Source organism: Dicentrarchus labrax, unplaced genomic scaffold (genome assembly GCF_905237075.1).
Source record: "Dicentrarchus labrax unplaced genomic scaffold, dlabrax2021, whole genome shotgun sequence".
NCBI lineage: Eukaryota > Metazoa > Chordata > Actinopteri > Moronidae > Dicentrarchus > Dicentrarchus labrax.
In genome coordinates this window covers 15,047,642-15,068,155 of record NW_026136702.1, presented here as the reverse complement: position 1 = coordinate 15,068,155, position 20,514 = coordinate 15,047,642, and the positions used below count along the sequence as shown (strand labels likewise).

The following is a 20,514-nucleotide window of genomic DNA, read 5'->3' as shown; positions in this document are numbered from 1 at the left end:
CTCTGTGTGTGTGAGTGAGAGAGAGAGATGGGGATTTTGGGGGAAGGTATGAAGGCGTCACGTGACTCTGCAGTACTAATGATAACGTCGCTTGTTCATCTGTGGCAACCAGGGCCAGACGTCTGTCAGGTCGGGAGGACAAGGGCAAGCGTGAGAGAAAGAGAAGAAGTAACAGCTCGGAGAGAGAGAGAGAGAAGAGAAAGTCAGGAAACTATCCCGTCCTCACCATTATAGTTGACACAGCTGTCCGTCCTGAAGGACAACACGCAGTTGAGTTTCGGGGGAACAGAAATTAACGGCACAATTATGATGACCCAGGTGGAGACCACGGTGCACTATGATAATGGCTACGAGGAGGAGTATATGTTACAGGAGGATGAGTGGGACAGAGACATGCTGCTTGACCCTGCCTGGGAACAACAGCAGAGGAAAGTAAGTCCAAGAAAGAAAAATGGAAAGTTGGTTTTCAAAGTGCAGATAATTAATTAATTAATTAATTAATAAAAGCAAAGTAAAAATATCGTATATTCTGCCAGTAATTTGCTGACAGAATCGGAAAATATAGTTTCAGAAAGCTCTGTCGGGGTAACGTCAAACACACCATGCTAAAAGGCTGAATATCCGGTTAGCAGTTTCAAAATAAAAGAATGTTGAACCTAACATTTTCAGGATTAAAGTAATTTGATGTTTCTTTGACCATAGACGCGAAATTAATAAACATTTCCACTTATATAATTATTGTGTGTACGTGGGGTAAGGCACATATTCAGTAACCGTTGACAACCGTTAATAACCCGTAAGTCACATATAACGTTACTGTTAAAGTAGAAAAACGGATATATAGTCAAAGTAAGCTTATAGCAGATAGGTGCGGTATATAACGTTACGTTAACTTTAAGTACGGCCGTATATAACGTTAGCTATGAAACTTACGTTAAGTAGCTACGCAAAACGACATAATCCTCAAAAGGAGGCCGGGCAGCTTTTTATTTTATATTTTTTTAAACCAACGAGCAGAAGGTTCACATGCAATCTTATTCTGAAGGACAGCATCACCCTACTTCCGGCGTGGTTCTAGCTGCTTGCTGCTGGCATGGCGCAGCCGGGGTCCACGGTGGGAGGCTTGACGGACGGATGCGGTGGGTACCAGCTAACAATAGCTCTGCCTTCCAGCGGCTCTCCAGACTGCTGCCTCTCCACTGATACGCGCGGAATGCGAGCTGTCAACAGATGCTTCTAACACATGATGACGCTCTTGGGATTAGAATGGACGCTACATCTAATTTTAACCCCGGGACCAAAAGGCATTATAGTAGGGTTAATCCAGTGTCCTTGGCGCGGAATTCTTTTGTTTATAGAAACCATGCAGAAATATTGTACCAGAACCACCAGCTCAACTCGATATAGCCTCGGCCCTCCCGCACTGTCAGTTGGTTTTAGGGCTTTAAAATGTTGGCCTGGGCCTTTATACTGCAGCTCTTTGCACAACTGGAGGTGCCTTATAACCTCCTGTGGCCCCCACAGGATGACAAAACTGTGTATTTTTGGGTATCACAAGGCAGCAACAGACATAACACATAACACAGTTGTGTTTCCAATGTTTATCTGTTTTACTGATTATAATTTGGAGTTGACAAGTGCTCATTGGAGAGTGGTTTGGTTTCTGGGAGCAGCTGTTCAAAATGTTCAGGACTGATAAATGATGGTTGAATACAGTCAGTAACACTGGTATAGTGTTTCTCTGTGGCACTGTGATGAACTTGTCGTGCCCAGACAGCTTGGCTACTATACCTTATACGCTGCTTGGCGTTGAGCAGTAGCTTTGCCACTAGGCTGTTGTTTACTCCACAAGGGGCAACTTAAAGTCACTTTTTCCAAATAATTTCTTAAATCTCTTATCCAGCTCAAGCCATGGTGCCGTGAGCTTATTTTTAATCCTACTAGCACCTATTGTAGCTCTCCTTCAGTGGATATTACTGTGATGGTGCTTATGTGGACCTTTTTTTAATCTCAGGTTTATCAAGGAGATTGATAAAGCCTTCAGTGGCCCATTCATGTTACAGAGACTGATACTCACACTTAAGCCAAGCCTGCACTGCCAGAGGGCCGTGTTATATTGAGTGTTATGGATAAGAAATGAATATGAATATTTAAATTAAATAGAAGTCACAATGAAAGAAGTTCATTCATAAGGCTTTCTCTTTTTTAACATTTCCGAACATTGGGTTCTCATTTACTCTCCATCCTCTCGGATACAGCCTAGCCTCCGACCTAGTGAGGCCCCAAAGGCATCGGCCAGTTCAGCGACAGGGTTGGTCCTCGCTGGAAGTGATTCATAAATATTTTTAGCTTTAATCGTCACTGGTCAGTAGTGCTGGGGGGGGGGCTTGGAAAGTGGGCAGCAGGGTTCTACGACTGAGTCAAATATGGAGGACCAGCAGTCCACGTTTTTTAACAAGGAGGGCAGCAGTTCAATGTCACATACTCCCCCGGGGACTCACTCAGGGTGGAATGTGATGGCCTTTACTCTAAAGCCTGTAATATTCTCTTTTTGCACCGGCACCCAGAGGGGAAGCCTGAGCGGCCGGCTGGGCACCTTTTATACAGTCGCACTGGGTTGTGTAGGAATCAGACCTGGAAAAAGTATTCAGTCACTTTGCTGAATTTATGTATTAGCCAATTAAACTACAGGTGTAAAAATACACTCATGTAAAAGTTACTTCTTAGAAAAATAAAACATTTTGCATTTAAATTGCCAAATAAAGTGCAAAACAATGCAAAATAAAGATATGTGGAGATGTGAAAAATCCAAAAGTAAAGCTAGCTCTTACTTCCATTCTTTCCTGAATGACTATTAAGTTCTAATAACTCTCTAATAAATGTTTTAAAATGTACTATACTAACTGCTGACTATTCTAATAGCACCTATAAACATAAACATTTAATTTCTAGTTGACGATAGTAGCTTATTTAAATGTATTTGTTTAATTTATTGTGGCATTTGTGACATCATGACTGATCCTCCTTGTGGCATCATCCTTCAAATGATTTTAAATTGGAATTTTTGTCTCCGCTCCCCATCCTCCATCCATTCCTGCCTGCCTTCATACCTCAGCATAGTTACGAGGCTGACCTGGAAGAGCTGCATACATGTACCGCGATAAAGCTATCTCCTCGCAGCTGTGGCCCACCACATTACAAGTGGCAAAATAGTGACAGAAAGTGACGTGAGAGGAAAACTTGTGTCCACGTGACATGTGCGCTCATGTTGACACAGCGAGAAGTTTTGACGTTTTTCCCTCCAGGTCTCTTATCGTGAGGCACAGCAGAGCGGTCTAAATTTAACACCTTATATCGGTCGGAATGTGCTCTGTGGTCGGCTCCCAGCTTTCATCCGTGCGGTGCTGAGTGCCCGTGAACCCTGCTGCTGGCTATTGAGAGACTTTATAAAAATAGGAGGAGAAAGACAATGATCCCGTCTTAACTTGATTTACAGTATTTCAGTACCCCACATTGGAGCGTGTTTGCTCTGATGGTTGTTATCCATGGAAAAAAAGTTGAAATTGGACACTGATGGGTCACTGAGGGTTAATCTGAAAATGTAGCACTGGTCAAAGAGGTTAACATCGATTTGGTATAGTGAAGACTTGTTAAGCTGTTAGCTGCCTCGGTTTGTTTAGGTCTATTGCAGAGAGGAATATCATGCTCATAGTGTAATCCGTATAATGTAAAGGAGATTTAAAGCGTTTAGGATTTAAGGAGCATCAGCAGTCACAGCAAATGCAATTTTCATGCACACAGTTCTCTTCATTTGTTGAAATTTTAGCAAATCCCATTTTAACCGACCCTTTTCCTGTCAGACCTTCACAGCCTGGTGTAACTCCCACCTGAGGAAAGCTGGTACTCAGATTGAAAATATTGAGGAGGACTTCAGGAATGGACTGAAACTCATGCTGCTCCTGGAAGTTATCTCAGGTTAGCTCACTAAAGGAAGACATTTCTTTTATACCTTCTTAGTTCCTTTCAATGATTTGTATTTTGTGATACTTAACCAGTAGGATAAACATGCATTTAATACAATATAATTACAACAGTTTTTTGGTAATGAGCACACACGGTTACATACGTATCTGACTCTGTCACATAATGTTCTGTTTGCAGGAGAGCGGTTACCTAAGCCAGACAGAGGGAAGATGCGGTTTCATAAGATTGCTAACGTCAACAAAGCGTTGGACTTCATCACAAGCAAAGGAGTGAAACTGGTCTCCATTGGAGCTGAAGGTACCCGAAGCCTTCCTGTATATGTGTATATACTACAGGCCATCATATGTCCAATATGAACTCACAAACATGAGTGATAGTCAGATTTTCTCCTTCGCTCTAGTGCAAACTGATTGTAACGGGTTGTTTCCCTTTCAGAGATTGTGGACGGGAATGTTAAGATGACTCTAGGAATGATCTGGACTATCATCCTCCGCTTTGCCATCCAGGATATTTCTGTGGAAGGTGAGATCATTAAATCCAAATAATGCAAATTTAGTTATAACAACATAGAATATAAAATGTACATGTGGAAGTTTTAAAGGGAAAAGCAATTTGTGACCTGCGCAGAACTACACTATATGATGTAACCAATGCCTGTGAACTCACTTTCTCCGCAGAAACATCTGCCAAGGAGGGTCTCCTCCTGTGGTGTCAGAGGAAGACTGCCCCCTACAGGAATGTCAATGTCCAAAACTTCCATGTCAGGTGAGTGTTCGACACATGAAATACTGTTCATTGAGTCTTGATGGTCCATTGTGTAACATTACGAGGATCTATAGGCAGAAATGGAATATAATAGTCATAAGTATGTTCTCATTAGTGTATAATCAACAGAATATAGGAATATTTTGGGCATCCAAAATAATATATCATAGCAGTACATATCACAGTAGTAAAATATGGACTGTTACACCTCTAATGGTTAATGCTGGAACTGGACCCCAGAAACTTCATCTCTGAGTCAAGTTAGCATGTTTTGAACTGACATGTTGGTTCTCTCTGCTCGTCGGCTGGTGAAGCTGGAAGGATGGCCTGGCCTTCTGCGCCCTGATTCATAGACACAGACCCGACCTCCTCGACTACTCTAAGCTCAACAAGGTGTCGTGTGGTTTCACTTGTAACCAGGATGCTGTGTTTCAGCCCCCAAACACTAACAGACTGATCTCCGCAAAATTAACACCACTCCACGGTGTGAACTGATGCAAACACACTGAATGCAGAATAATGGCACTTTAGGCTACTTTGTATGACCTGTTGACTTATGTTGTGAAGGAAAACTATATCTAGGACTGCAGGTGTATGCCATCTTTTTGAACAATTTCATCTTTCCTCTGGCAAAGAGTTACTTTCAGCGCTCACCTGGTTGCCTGTTTTGATTATTACTAGTTATCTTAAGTAAAGGGAAGTGTTTGATCAAGTGAGGATAACAAAATATAGCAGTTTGAACTTTAAGGAGTTCGTTGGGACTGTTGGTACGATTTATGGCACTTTGGGATACACTTAGAAATATGTGACATTTCATAGCACCAGCTCCATGTTGTTTACAATGCAAATGATTTGATCTAAAAGGTGAATGCTGTAATGTTTGCTATAGATAAAGTGTGTTATTTGGCTAATGGATGTAATGCTGCTTCAATCAATGGATGTGCTTCTTCAGCAGAAGGATTTTATACTAAGTGCATTCATTTAGTCTCACCTCATGCTTCATTATTCTAAAGCAGTTTACTTGGTACATAATTTCAGCATAATTAGCATGAAAAAAACATTGCTTTAGTTTTTAAGTCTCTTTATTTGCGCACCCCACTGTGCCCTGATTACAACTTTGGATTTAATGGTGGGGATATGTGGCCTCTTTCCTATGACACAAACCTGAAGTGATGAATATGCAAACCAAAGCGTGTCTACCTTTTAAATTATGCCAAATGAATCCATAGTTTGACTTTCCTCATCCAGCATATTGCTGTGTGCATGCTACTTGAGCTTAAATGGTTTTCAGGGTAAACAAATACACAGCTCATTTAAAGTGAGTTGTGGTGTGTATTTGGAGAGCTAGTGAGAACAGCTGACAGCCTTACTGTGTTTGTCAAATAACAATAATGCACAAGTACGGCACACTTTCCCTCCTGGAAGAAGGTGCTGTCTTAGCCAGACGGGAATGCCAAGGCTGCTGTGGGAATATTTGAGGCTTCTCTCCTCCGCTGACTGAGTAAAAACTGATGATAGAGATTTTTTTCCTTAAGGTTTTGGAGTGATTTTATCCGATGAAGGCTTGAAGCACGTACAAAAAAATCAAACCTTGTATTCATGAGAAACCAAATTGCTGAGCTCAAAACAGAGAATTTGACTTTACCTAGGCCAAATTTGGCCCGACACTTGTGTATAGTGGGGAAACTCCATGGCTGTTTTGGATCATTTGTTTTGGACACAGAAGCACTCACTTTCAGCACACACCTCACTGTCCTGACTTGGAGTTGACCCTGAATAGTCAGAGAAACATGAGCCTAGTCCCTGCAGAGCTCAGGCTTAGCTTTACCTCTACTATTGTCCACTCTGTCACGTCGTGCTCCCCTGTTAGAGACTGCCGGTCTTCATGAAAGACAGGAAGATGTGGTTACTGTGATTTGTTAAGTATAACAGCAAGGATGATGTTGATTTTTATAATTAGGAAAAGGGCACTCAAAGTAAATATGAGTGATAAGGCCCACACATACAAACCATATCTATTTATCTCTACTGCTTTTTCTCTCCTTCAATCTCTTTGACATACATACTCACACATTCAGTCACACTTTGACTTTTCAGTTATGCTCATGCTGCCAGGAGACAGTTGCATTGTGTGCCAGGCAGCTGTTGAGTCTGGCTCCAGGTGAGCGTGTTCATTAAGCTTGCAGTTTTATAGCCGACTGAGAGAGCTCTGGTCAGGGAGCGCGCACACACAGGCCTTGGGGTATCCTTCTATCCATCCCTCCATCCCTCTATCCCGTCATCAATTTACCACCCTATCTATCCATATCTCTGTCCTGCACTGGATCTGTGAGCAGCTGGCCCTGTCATGTAGTGTGCCAGCCCCCATCCCCCTACCATTGTGGAACGGTGGTACAGAGATAGGGACAATAGCAGCAGCATGATAGCATGATCCCTTTACCCCACTGTACTCACTCACCTCACTGACTGTCCCATTAGCGGGAAGGGGTTTACTGTCAGCTGTTGGCCTAATGCACCACTCCCACTCCGTTAAAACACTTGGTTTCTCCTGTCAGAGTCATTTGTGTGAAAAAGCTAACTTCTTTGATTAAATCTGTCATTTCATGAAATACATCTTGTGTATCTGTTAGTCGATTCATTTACAACAATTTTTCATAATAATATAGTCACTATAAAACAATAAACATCAAAAGATCAATTGCTTAACTGAGATCACTACTTGTAATAATCATTTGATGTAATTTGTAGTTAAAAGCTAAACATGTACAAAAAGTTATTCATGTTATAGATTTGAGAAATAAAAAAAAACAACAAGTATTTTTATCATTGAGACTGGTTTCATGTACTAAGGATAAGTCCTTACCGCAGTGGCTCCGGTTAAATTCCAGCTCGCTGCCCTTTGCTAAATTCCCCCCCCCCACCTCTCCCTTTTCCTGTCTCTTTAGTTTCACTATCAAATTAAGTAAAACAAAAAGACCCCAAAAATAATTAACAAACAAACAAACAAAACTAAACATATAGTAATAAATATAATATTAAATATAATATTTTCTGTGTTTTTGTGGAGCAACTCTTTCAAATGTAAATTCAAAATGAGTGCATGTATAGTAGGGGAGTGTGATGTGTCCACCATAGCATGGAGGTCAGTGCAGTGGCATTTTAAGTCCAGCATTGCTGTTCAGTGATGTCGAATTGCGTTTCTGTATTTAGGATGATCCTCTGGGGAACCTGAACCTGGCTTTTGACATAGCCGAGAAACACCTGGACATTCCCAAAATGCTGGACGCAGAAGGTAATATTTATGGAATAGATGTACCAGATATGAGTTTCAAGATTAAAAATGTTAACTTTCTCGCACACTGTTTTATATACATGTGTATATATATATATCATATGTGTTTGCTATACGAACTTCACTCTGTGTGTATGAGGCTATTTTGTATTTTTTTCTGAAGTCTATTTTAGTCTTTATGACACTTGAAGTAGACTTAAAATGGATGTGTTGCTTCTGTCTCCTTCCATTTTTCACTTTTTGGATTATTCCTTTCTGCCACCTTGACTTTTCCTCCCTCTCGATGCTGTAGATATCATCAACACCCCCAAGCCTGATGAAAGAGCTATCATGACCTATGTGTCCTGCTTTTACCATGCTTTTGCTGGAGCTGAGCAGGTATAGTGATTGAACTTACTCCCTTACTAAATTCAACCTTTTAGATAAGATTTAGATATTTATTTTGAAAACAGAGTCAAGTGCGTAAATCTATTGTCGGTTTGATTGTGACATTACAGTTTGAACAATACATTTATTATGAGGATGCTGTTATTAGAGATATTGGAAGGATCAATGGGAGTGTGGCCCACTGTGTTACTTTGTGCTCTCAGGCAGAGACGGCTGCCAACAGGATCTGTAAGGTGCTCGGTGTAAACCAGGAGAATGAGAAAATGATGGAGGAGTATGAGAGACTGGCCAGTGAGGTAAAGCAGTTTTCATATATATATATAATCTGATACGTATTACACTAAATCTTGACATTAAATGTATCAGCTGATAACCTTCTCCTGAAAATGAATAATTCACACTCTTAACATCTTAACACGGAGCTCTCTTGCCTCTCCACTCATTCCCATGTTGTCCTTGTGTTTCCCAGCTGCTGGAGTGGATACGACGCACCACTCCCTGGCTGGAGAACCGGACTCCAGAGAAGACCATGGCTGAGATGCAGCGGAAGCTGGAGGACTTCAGGGACTACAGACGCCAGCACAAGCCCCCTAAGGTGCAGGAGAAGTGCCAGCTGGAAATTAATTTCAACACCCTGCAGACCAAGTTGCGCATCAGCAATCGCCCTGCCTTCATGCCCTCTGAGGGGAAGATGGTATCTGTAAGTCATGACTCCAAAATCTTGCTTGTAATTCAGCAGTCAAAGAAGTGTTCATGATTGTGTGCACCACTGTTTATGTCAAGGCTAATGGCAAACGCTTCAGAGGTTCTGACGGTCTACCAACAGAGGATTATTAGTGCATCTTGCATCTTCAAACAATGAACTGTGATTTTTAATTCAGGACATAGCTAGTGCATGGCAGGGTCTGGAGCAGGCAGAGAAAGGCTACGAGGAGTGGCTCCTTACAGAGATCCGTAGGCTGGAGAGGCTGGACCACCTGGCTGAAAAGTTTCGCCAGAAAGCCACCAATCATGAGAACTGGGCCAGCGGTGAGTTATAGTTTGGCTTCTTAACTGTGTGCGTGCTTGCTTTTCTATCTACCTCTCACTGCTACAGTATGTTTATAGGTCTTGACTTGTTAGCTACACGTTTACCTCCAGGCACCTCTATTCCTGCTTCTCTGCCTGATTTTCATTGTTCAAGTATTTTCTTTAATCTTGTGGTTTGTTCCTAATGAGATTTGATTTAATGTTTTACAGTCTGTTCAATGCAATAAGTCTGTTAGACTGCAACAGGTCATTTTCTTCATCAGTCCTGACCAAATAAGGCCTGTGTTTGAATCTAACCCGCTAATCAACTTGTTGTTCCTCTCTCTTTGCATATGTGTGATATTCAGGTAAAGAACTGATCCTTTCCCAGAAGGACTATGAAACAGCCACCCTGACAGAAATCAGAGCATTGCTTCGAAAACACGAGGCCTTCGAGAGTGACTTGGCAGCCCACCAGGACAGAGTGGAGCAGATTGCAGCCATTGCACAGGAACTAAAGTACGCACTCCATTTAGCAGACGTTTGCAATCATGGGTGATGGGGGCCCAGGAGTACGTTGACACTCCTGCCAAACACAGCACAAGGGGAGATCTAATAGCACAATCAACCAATGCAATCTTATTTTTGTTTTGGTGTCTCTTTTTTAAATATTATTTTAATCACATTTTGGCTTTAGACCCCGTATAACCTACCGGGGTGACTGCCTGAATAGGTTATGGATGACAAACAACAAAGGACATGTGCATGACACAACACTGCACTCACATAAATTATGCAACAGTTCAATGGTCCCAAAAACGTCCTGTTTCAGGAGTGCAGAAAACAATATGAAACAATATAAACTCACTGTCTCTAAAGTGTGATTTGCCACTGGAAAAAAAGTATTCATGAAAACCCTCTTCTTCTAAGTGTATCTTAATAGAAGGGAGGAGGGTGTGGTTTAAAGGCATGCTGACATTTGCAATCAGCAGTCAGTGATGAACACCTGTCCATCGTTACCTTCTCAGTCTGGGATTGGCCACAGAGTATTTCCTGTTTCATTTTTAACCGATGCTCTGAGAGAGGAAGATAACATTTCAGCTGACAAGCAAAATGGCCATGTGGTTTCATCCAAGGTATGTGCTGTTTAAATCACTGTTTTCCTGTTTGTTTTCTATTAATGGCCAGTTTATTTGACTTGAATTTTTGACCATGCTGTTTTCTTTTCCAGTCAGTTGCTCCTCATTGCACTGTTGAGCTGGAATGTCCATTCGTTTCCTGCTAAAAACAGTAAGGTTATCACTTTACAGAGACTATAAATTGTTAAGACACACGTTACTTTAAATATTGACTTGTTTTTTTTTCTTAAATTTTACCACAATTTCCCCTGACCCAGGCTGGAGCTGGCGTTCTCCTGATGAAGGCAGTTTCACTAACATGGAGATGCCTCCTGGTTATTCATTCCAAAGTGCTCCTGCGCTACCTTCCAGTGCAATTTACCCTGCTGTTTCCTTCCCATATGAAGGAGTGAATACTAGTCCTGTAACGTATCCAGCAAGCCCTACTCCAGACATGTCCAGTATAGGTTCACAAGTACGCTGGGTACTTCCTACTCCTGCTTGGGATCCTGTGGAAGAGTCTGCAACTCCCTACACTGAGTCCAGAACATCTCAGCCCATACCTGATAGCCTTCCTCCACCTTTGTTTCAGGCAGGTGAGCTTGATACCTATGAACTGAACTCAGAGATTGGTAACTCCGAACATGAAACTGAGGAGTCAAGCTTAATGCCACCACCTCCTCCATATCCAGAACCTGATTTTCAGCCTGGTGAGTTGAGTAAATATAACTACATCTTTGAGCATGGAAATGCAGAGAGGGAAACTGAACAACAAGGATACATGCCCCAACCTCCCTATGCCTCAGCTGCACAGGGAGCTGAAGAGTTGTCGTCTGCTTCCATGTCCGAACTCCCCACGCAGCCAGTCTCTGGAAAAATGCAACCACTTGACCTGAATTACTACCTCTTCTTGACCGGTCAGCTTCCTCCTGGCACACTCACTCACTTCCAGAAAACTTATGAGTCTGGCATAGACGACTGGGCTGAAGACCATTATGAGGGATATGATCCTATGGCTGAAAGTCCAACCATCCCCACTCAGACAAAGGAGTTTCCCAGTGATGGACTTTGGCAGCAGCCCCAGTTCTATTCCAAAGCTTAACCAGGACTGTAAGCCTTGTAAACCAACTTGAAGCACGTCAGGGTAAAGACAGTTGTAGGGTCCCTGCAGTCTACTAAATGTGTACTTGTCTGTGTTCCAGTTGCTTGTGACTTCTAAATAAAATGTTTGAAAACTAAACTGTTTCCTTTTAATGTGGGTATGCCACATTAAAGTCTGGGTCTCTCACTTGACAATTTACAAAAAAAAAAAAAAAATAGCATTGTTCAACTAGAGGACAGTATCTCTGGAACTGGATTTAAAAACTAAGATCCCAACACGATGGAGCACATCGTTGTTGCGAAGTTGGCTGTAACTGACAATCTAAACTCATCCTGGTAAATGGTAGCACCTACATGCTAGTTGCAGCTTAAGACAATGGTGTAGTCTTTTGGCTTGAAGGATTGTTTGTGCTCATGCCTGAGCTTAAAACTGTATGAGCCTACAACTTGAGGTGAAAATTAAACTGAGGTTAAGTCTGAAATTGGTTTGCAGTCATTGGACTGTTGCCACATTTGCCTTTCCAGCACAATGAAAAGGGCCTGTTGTGAAGCTGTAACTTCAGGTTTTTATTTAGTAAGCATTTAACTTGTACAGCTGCATTTGTACATGTGGTTTTATTTCTCATGGCAGTGCACATTTAATTTTTAGCAGTTTCTCTCTAATCTTATATGATCAGACCTCTGTAGATGGGAGTTTGTTAAACTATATGCCACTATACTTTTTATTTATCCAGTAGCTTGCCTTTTTGTAAAGCTCTTTTTCACAATTGAAACAAACCGCAGTACGTGCTTTATTTTTCCAGTGAGCTGGATTACCACGACGTGGCTGCTGTGAACCAACGCTGCCAGAGCATCTGTGACTTGTGGGACAAGCTGGGAACCCTGACTCAAAAGAGGAGAGAGTCACTGGAGGTGAGGGCAATATTCAAAGATACTTTTTTTTATTATTGCTTGTGCCTAAAACAATGACTCATTTCCTTTTTTTTAATGTTGTGATAAATTAGTAGGTTTCCCCACAAGAGTGCGCTAATGTTCCATATGGACTACAATAGATGCAGAATGGAGTTGAATCTAAGACCAGCTTAATCAAAATATCAGTGTAAGCATATTTAGGTGCCTGTCAATGACATTTCAAAAGTGAAGACATATCGGATTGATGAGGAGAGATAATTGGATCCCCTGTAAAATCCCTGACCCAGATAGGATGGTAAAATGGGAGGGTGGAGGGGGTAAAGGAGAAATAGATCTAAGAGGTCCTATCCAGAAAGTGACTGGCTAAAAGCCCACTAGCCACTTCCTCTGATCTGTGTTGGCCATTCCAAACCTGCAAATGTGTGAGGGCCTGGGAAAAGGGCCAAGGATTAAGTCTGAATGACAGTGACAGAGGTCTGTTTTCTGTCCATCTTCCACTCCCCGCCATTCCCTGTATGGGTGGGTGGGGTGGGGGAGCTCGGACTCTGTCAAGAACAACCAAGGGGGTGGGTTAACAAGGCCATACCAATGTTATGCACCCTGGGATTAGTAATCAAAACAGGTGAAGGGATGTTTGTTTTGGGATTTGTATGTGCGATATGAAGATGACTCCTTAGTTCATGGTGATAATGGTAGAACCTTTTGCTGAGCTTTTGTTTTTTTCAGGATTTAAAAATATACAACAGATATGTGATATCTTGTAATCCTCTCAGCGGACAGATAAGCTGCTGGAGACTATTGATCAGTTGTTCTTGGAGTTTGCCAAGAGGTCGGCTCCGTTCAACAACTGGATGGAAGGAGCTATGGAGGATCTGCAGGACATGTTCATAGTGCATACAACCGAAGAGGTCCAGGTACTCACAGCGCTGTAGATTAACTTACTGCTATTTTTGAGATACTAGTTTCATTTCACTGTATTTCTGCTGTTGAGATCAACCTGCTCAGTTTCCCTATGATTATGATTCACGTTTGGATGTTATATAGCCAGTAATGTCAGTAAATCTGTCACACCCCAAAGAAAACCACACAATGCTGTCACTCTCGACAAAATTGAAATTTTAATACAATTTCAGGACTTCCCTTTTCCCATTCCAGAGTCTAATTGCAGCTCACGAGCAGTTCAAAGCTACTCTGCCTGAGGCGGATGCAGAGAGACAGGCCATCATGGGAATCCACAGTGAGGTGCAGAAAATTTCCCAGAGCTATGGGATCAAGGCCAACATTATCAACCCGTACAGCACCATCACAATTGAGGAACTTCTCAACAAGTGGGAAAAGGTAGCTACAGCTTTAAAAGTCACTTACAGACTCGTATATTGAAGAATAAAGTCATTACTCAGACAGAAGCTGTCTGGCTGTATAAAAATGTTAATTATGAAATGGGGGGAAAAAGGAGTGTCGTATCTGTAGTCCAGTGATAAAGTTAAGTGCCGCTCTTATGTTCAATCACTGAGTTGAAGGATTCAGCACCCACTATCAAGTATCTAAATCATATAATCCAAATATACTAGCGTAATTATCTTTAATGTTAATAGCTCTTTTCAAGAGGATCCATCTTCTCACAATTACAAATAAGCCCTTTCTTTGTGAATGTGTCCGTTTTCTAGGTGAAGAAGCTGGTTCCTCAGAGAGATGGTGCCCTTCAGGAGGAGATGGCACGCCAGCATGCCCATGAGAGGCTGAGACGGCAGTTTGCTGCCCAGGCTAATCTTATTGGACCCTGGATACAGGCCAGGATGGAGGTTAGACATACAGGCTTCAAAAGCAATTTGACAGTTATCTCCATCTAATCCAATAAAGACATGAAATGGAAGATAATTATATTCAAATGCATTGTATATAAGGGGGGTACAATGATGGTGGTTTTCCTGATAATGATGATAATTGAATAATGTCAAATATTATTATTAAGAACATATATTTTTTTTCTTCATTAAATGCTATATGTCCTGACAGAATTTACTCTTAGCCACAGGTAAATGACTTCCTGCAGTATCAGTGAGGAAACCATCTAGTCTGTAAACCAGCATCTTATCATCTAAATTGGTCTGCAAATTAAGTTGACCTTGTTGCATGTGTTATGCTAATAGGAAATTGGGCGCTGCTCCCTGGAGATAGGAGGCGCCCTAGAGGACCAGATGACCCAGCTGAAGCAATTTGAGCACGTCATTGTTGCATACAAGCCCAATGTCGACAAGTTGGAGGGAGACCACCAGCTGATCCAGGAGTCGCTTGTGTTTGATAACAAACACACCAACTACACTATGGAGGTACAGGGCCGTGGCAAACAGCAGTACAAGACTGTGTATGCACTTGCAGTATTTACATAAGATACTCATTGCAGCTCTTGGATCAACATACATTTAGATATTCTGTTTTTAAACATTTAAATATTCATTGAACTGCACAAGGTTCAAGTTTCTCTGTGTCAACAAGTCTGCTCTGTCACCACATCAACAGCATATCCGTGTCGGGTGGGAGCTGCTCCTCACAACCATCGCCCGAACCATCAATGAGATTGAGACACAGATACTGACCCGGGATGCCAAAGGCATCAGCCAACAGCAGATGAATGAATTCAGATCCTCTTTCAACCACTTTGACAGGGTACAACTTTCTGCTAATAATTGTTAATATTTTTTTGTCCATTTGAGTGGCTGATCTAAGTGATCCAAAAGCAGAGCAAGGGGTGGTGGTAGCCTTGGATTTAGATATGGTCCTCCCAAATGTTAGCACTGAAACCCAAATGTCCTCTCTAGAGAGGTCTTGGTGTACAAGATGCTGAATTCTTACCAGACCCATGAGCAGTGCTCAGTAGCTGACCCTGCATTTGACCTGAAGTGATCTCTTGTGGAGTTGGTGGATGAATATTCTCCTTTGGCCCTCACAGATTACCACAATTAATGCACTGTAAACAGTAGCTGCTATTTTATTGTGGAATGTTAAGCCATATTTGGCTATATTTTATGTCTTGTAAGATGGTTGACCCATCCAAGTAGGGTGTTGCATTTTATTCAATCTGCAGGAATTCCACAGACTGACTGTTCTTCACCATACTGGAGTAAAAGCATGGATAATGCACCTGACAAATACAAACTTCAAAGTGGCAAAATATTGCTGTGTACTGATGTCTCGGATAAGAATGTTCAGTGTCCGTGTATAAAACTTTCAAGTTGTAGTCTGTATATGTGCAATATTACAGCTGCTGCTTTCCTGAATTTTTAAGCTCTTTTAAGTGCCATTATCATGAAATCTACAGCATCTTTAATGTGTTATCGCAAAAGACAAAAGATTAGGTGCTTAAAGCCTAAAGCTTTCCTCCTCAGTTATTTTATCATGATGCAAAACATTTAATTGTAAGTGTCAGATTTGGAAAAGGTTTGAAAACACTGCCCATTGAATATGTAGGATTTAGTCTTACCATATTGCTGCTATGTCTAATGCTTGACAAGCACATTGTACTGTATATGATGCACTTGGCTTGTTCCTCTGTTTAACTTCAATCATTTCTGTAATCTCCCGTCTCTATTTTCCTCATTTCCTGTACGGTGAACCTGAAATTTGACTTCCGATTGTAGAAGAAGAATGGCGCAATGGAAACTGATGACTTCAGAGCCTGCCTCATCTCTATGGGTTATGACTTGGTATGGTAATTCAAATGTTGGTGGGTGGATGGGGTTATGTTGTAAGTTGCGCTCACATTTTATTGTTTACTGTACAAACTCTTCTCAATCGCCATTTCTCAGGGCGAGGTGGAATTTGCCCGTATAATGATGCTGGTGGACCCCAATGCTACCGGAATCGTCTCTTTCCAGTCTTTCATTGACTTTATGACCAGAGAGACTGCTGACACAGACACTGCCGAGCAAGTTGTGGCATCCTTCCGGATCCTGGCAACTGACAAGGTGTGTGTGTGTGTGCGACTTCCCAGCATATGGGCAGATATTCTTAGCCAGTACTAATCTACTCTATTCTAGTCATTATTTCCAAGTATTTGCCATGCCATGTTGATTTATGATCTACAATTTTGTTCACAAGTGTAAAATGGAAAAGGGCGTTATTAGCGTGAATCTTTCTGGAAACATGTCTGAAATGCATTTTCTTTCCACCACCACCAGCCCTACATACTAGTGGAGGAGCTGAGGAGAGAACTCCCCCCTGAACAAGCAGAGTATTGTATCATGAGGATGCCGCCTTACGCTGGCCCTGGAGCACCACCAGGGGCACTGGACTACACTGCCTTCTCCACTGCCCTCTACGGAGAGAGCGACCTTTAACCAGCTAAAAAAACCTTTAATCTACTGACCGTTTACCTAACAACAACCCCCCCCCACCCCCCCCCCCACCCAATCCCCTTGCTTTCCATCTCTTGATAAATTTAAGGAATATAAGAAAGTTGGATCAAATATGTTGAATGAAATGTGTTTTTGTTGATTAGTTTTCTGAATCATTAGACTGTCTACAATCATGCAGAGCATTGTCATGTGTCCTGATCCTCTTGGGATAAAACATGCCCCTGAAACAAACAGAAACTGCCATGTTCAAATGATCTTGTGAGAAACAATGCACTGTACATTTTATCTTGTGTGTTATGGTATTTTTGCAGAAAGTAGGCTTCAGTGAAGAAGTTAAAGCTAAAAGAAAAATTGACTCCATCAAAAATGCAGATCACTGAATACAACAACAGGATTGTGGTGTTTCTGTATTTTATCAGCCAAAGAAATTGGACATGAAAATCCTGTTTCGTTTAGCAATGATGTGTATTGTTTTCACGTTTCCTCGCAGTGCCTTTGTTTTGGGAATACAGTCTTCTGATAAGGCATTTTGAGATGTTTAAAGTGAATTACAGTTAGCAAAAGCAATTTCAGACCTACTGCCATACAACAATAAACGGTTTAAAAAATGGGTTCCCAAAGGCCAAAAATATACCGTACCAACAGAGGAAAAGTGGGCGAAACCACATGAATGCAAAAGTAAATGTTTACAATTGCTCAGTGGTTTAAAGGCAGAGAACATGGAAGACTGAATGTGCGGTATTCATGAGTAATGTGTTTTAAGATCAAAATTAAGATAAAGGCAGCAATAAAACATGCTAATGCTTACATATGCCTAGAAATAAGATCAATAAACTCCAAAAATAAACACACTAATAAGAAAATAATCATCAAATTAAGCAGAACAGATCAAGTCCTCATTGATACCAGCTCAGAAAAACTGAATTTGTGCTTTATTATACATGTGTTGAAAGTTTTTCCACTGTATAATGGAGGACAAGGCCATTGTATGGCAACATGACACCTCTGTTATGTGACACTGTGTCTAGAATCTTATTATAGATATATATTTTTTTAATTTGTATTTTGGCTGCCAAATAAATTGTGCTGGCATTCTTCTGTCTTTTCCCCAACTATTTCCAGAGACGTGTAAACACTTCTTGTTCCTGCTCGAGGAAGTTTTGGCTTAAAAAGCATCACTTATGTAAACTCCATATTTAGCCATCTCCGTGTTGTGTGCCTTTTAATGTGTGTGCTGACTAAATATGTTTAGTTTTGTAGTCAAGCTGTTTCTCAATTTTCCTTTTCTGATACATAAGACATAATAGTGGAAATATACACTGATCCCTGATTTGTCCATATCACACAGCTGTTTGGATACATGTTACCTTGCAGTATACTTATCCCCTATACTGTTTGAGCATAAACTGAAGATATAGTATTTAAATAATGTGCATATTGCCATACCCAAATAGAGTATTTAAATAGACAGTAGTGGCAATGATTTAACCAAAAATGTGCTGGTTATGCTCATGCTCATAACACTTGCTAAATCAATGCAAATGACTTCCTGCTAGAACAATCTGTGTAATGCTCTTAATGAAAAAGAATGATAAATCAAACATTTTGTGTTCTTGATTTCACACCCTTTGGCAGTTTGTGAATCGTGCAAGAGTGCTAAAATACTGTGGAAGTTATCAAACTAATGACATTTTCTGTAAAGAGGATCATTGGCCATTTCACAAAAACTGAACACAAGGCACTGGAGCACACTTTTTATTTAATACTCTATTTAGATGCAAGCAGTCCCCTTTAAAAAGAAAAGCTGCCACTGATCTGATCTCTGTGGATACAAGAGATATTCTCATATCTGGTGAACGCTTTGATTTGTTGTATTTTGGTAGGAAAATAAAGAAACTCAGGCAGTACTGACACCTTGAAGACTTTTGAAGACTCTGTTATCAACAAATTCATTAAGTTAAACTTTGTACTTGAGGGTAACGGACTAATCAAATAAACAGTTTGTGACTAATTCAAACATTTATTTCAAACAGATAAATCCTTGCTTGGACTATGTCTTTCATTTGTCACCATATTGGAAAATATTTAAAAGCAGTAATCCATGTGTAGACAAAATCCACAAGACTGGAGCCTGCCTGACTGAGAGGTCTTTAGATGAACATTAAACAAAATATTCTAAGTCAGTGATCAGACAGTCAGTAGTGGTTGTAAAAAATAGCATATTCATACTGTATGACTGGGAGAAGATACTGGTGAAATGAGATGCTAGGGGAGCTACATCTTAAGTAGACTTACAGGCTAACAATGTGCTTGGCCAGAGAGAAAAGCTGGAAAAGTTTGTTTTTTTTACTTTGTAAAGTAGTTAAGACATTTGCAATGTCATCTTCAAAAGCCGCAATTCTACCCAATTATATAAAATTGTTGAAGGGAAAGAACAATGTTGATTTAGCTTTTAGGGCAAAGATTATAGAATAGGACCTCTGGATGCCATTACAGGTCAGTGAATCTCAAAATTTTAAATGATTCTCTCTTTTTGAGGAGAATGAAGGTCAGCAAATGTCAGAGAAAACCAACCTATTACATTATGCAATATCTTCTGTGGAAGTGGAAGTTTGGTGCAAGGTTGGTATAGTGGAACGTGTGTCCTGGTAATATGCTTGAGAAAGGGGGTCGCCAAAAACATTAATATTCGTCTCCTGGGCGTCATCAGTATCCAAAGCAAATTTCATGAAAATCCATCTGTTACTTTTCCAGATACAACAGGGACGAAAGCATTAATGAGCACAAGTGAACATTTCTACCAGAAAGTGTCTCTGGAGGAAAGGTTGGCAGGGGTCATTAAAATCAAGTGGACATACCCGGAGGAGATCTTGAATATTCATAGCAAACTCTGATAACTCTAATAACTTCCTAGATGTTTCCTGGGAAGAATTGTGCAATTTGATAATTATTATGGGGCAATTTGAGGCCATGTTCAGTGGGTACACTTCCAATTCATTCAGCCCATAAATGATGAGCGCATATGAAGGCTAGGGTTTCGGATAGTGAATCAAACATTTCTTACTTGGGTTTGAATACAGCAGTTCTTTAGATTACATTCCTATTTTCCCTGTAATTATAAACACAAAGCCCAGAGTGCTTTATATGGAACTTCTTAATACATTATGAGGAAATCACAAACCCATAAAATTATTATTATTATTATTTAAGTGTCTGGTCAGAGAAAAAGTTAGAGAAAAAATGTGTAATTATCTATAGTACAAAAGTTATTTTGAATACTAGTCTTTTACATGCAATTGTCACTTTTTTGCAGGGTATTTTGCAGGGATACAGAGGACAAAATCTGCACCTCTTTTGTGTTAATGTTGTTATGTTAATTTCATAATGATCCTTACTGCCTAAAGTCAAGCAGCAGTAGTTAAAATACTACGGGTACAGTTTTGGGTGAAATAAAATTACAAGAGTAGTCTTACAAGTCACTGTTTATTACACAGAGCTACAAACGCCTTAAACAAAATAGAAAAAAAGTAAACTATAAGCTCCTGGGGGTTACAGTAAAAGGACACTAGGTTCTCCTCACTACACATAAACT

The 20,514-nt window shown here is 40.7% G+C and overlaps 2 protein-coding genes across 3 annotated transcripts; both read left to right on the top strand.

Moving 5' to 3' along the window:
• Window positions 1-94: 94 nt before the first annotated feature.
• On the top strand, window positions 95-18,972 carry actn2b (actinin, alpha 2b). Of its 2 annotated transcripts, XM_051377619.1 has the most exons (21): window positions 95-432; window positions 3,861-3,975; window positions 4,162-4,281; window positions 4,420-4,506; window positions 4,662-4,749; window positions 5,064-5,142; window positions 7,960-8,041; window positions 8,334-8,419; window positions 8,632-8,724; window positions 8,898-9,128; window positions 9,310-9,457; window positions 9,805-9,955; window positions 12,459-12,567; window positions 13,341-13,481; window positions 13,723-13,905; window positions 14,235-14,369; window positions 14,718-14,897; window positions 15,088-15,234; window positions 16,206-16,271; window positions 16,374-16,532; window positions 16,746-18,972. In XM_051377619.1, the coding sequence occupies exons 1-21, from the start codon at window positions 307-309 to the stop codon at window positions 16,902-16,904; spliced, it is 2,685 nt and encodes an 894-aa protein (XP_051233579.1). In that variant the 5' UTR covers window positions 95-306; the 3' UTR covers window positions 16,905-18,972. The 2 variants fall into 2 exon arrangements, with proteins under 2 accessions (XP_051233579.1, XP_051233589.1); XM_051377629.1 differs by lacking the exons at window positions 95-432; window positions 3,861-3,975; window positions 4,162-4,281; window positions 4,420-4,506; window positions 5,064-5,142 and having other exon boundaries at window positions 4,669-4,749.
• Window positions 9,965-12,185, top strand: LOC127350742 (uncharacterized). The gene is made up of 3 exons (XM_051377639.1): window positions 9,965-10,572; window positions 10,668-10,726; window positions 10,833-12,185. Exons 1-3 carry the CDS (start codon window positions 10,550-10,552, stop codon window positions 11,654-11,656), a joined length of 906 nt encoding a protein of 301 aa, XP_051233599.1. The 5' UTR covers window positions 9,965-10,549; the 3' UTR covers window positions 11,657-12,185.
• Window positions 18,973-20,514: the final 1,542 nt, after the last annotated feature.

Coding starts and splice junctions, on each gene's coding strand:
- actn2b (XM_051377619.1), top strand. CDS start 307: ATGATGACCCAGGTGGAGACCACGGTGCACTATGATAATGGCTACGAG. Junction 5,143..7,959: donor ACTACTCTAAGCTCAACAAG/GTGTCGTGTGGT, acceptor TTCTGTATTTAG/GATGATCCTCTGGGGAACCT. Junction 14,370..14,717: donor GGATACAGGCCAGGATGGAG/GTTAGACATACA, acceptor TTATGCTAATAG/GAAATTGGGCGCTGCTCCCT.
- LOC127350742 (XM_051377639.1), top strand. CDS start 10,550: ATGGCCATGTGGTTTCATCCAAG. Junction 10,573..10,667: donor GCCATGTGGTTTCATCCAAG/GTATGTGCTGTT, acceptor TTTCTTTTCCAG/TCAGTTGCTCCTCATTGCAC. Junction 10,727..10,832: donor TTCGTTTCCTGCTAAAAACA/GTAAGGTTATCA, acceptor CCCCTGACCCAG/GCTGGAGCTGGCGTTCTCCT.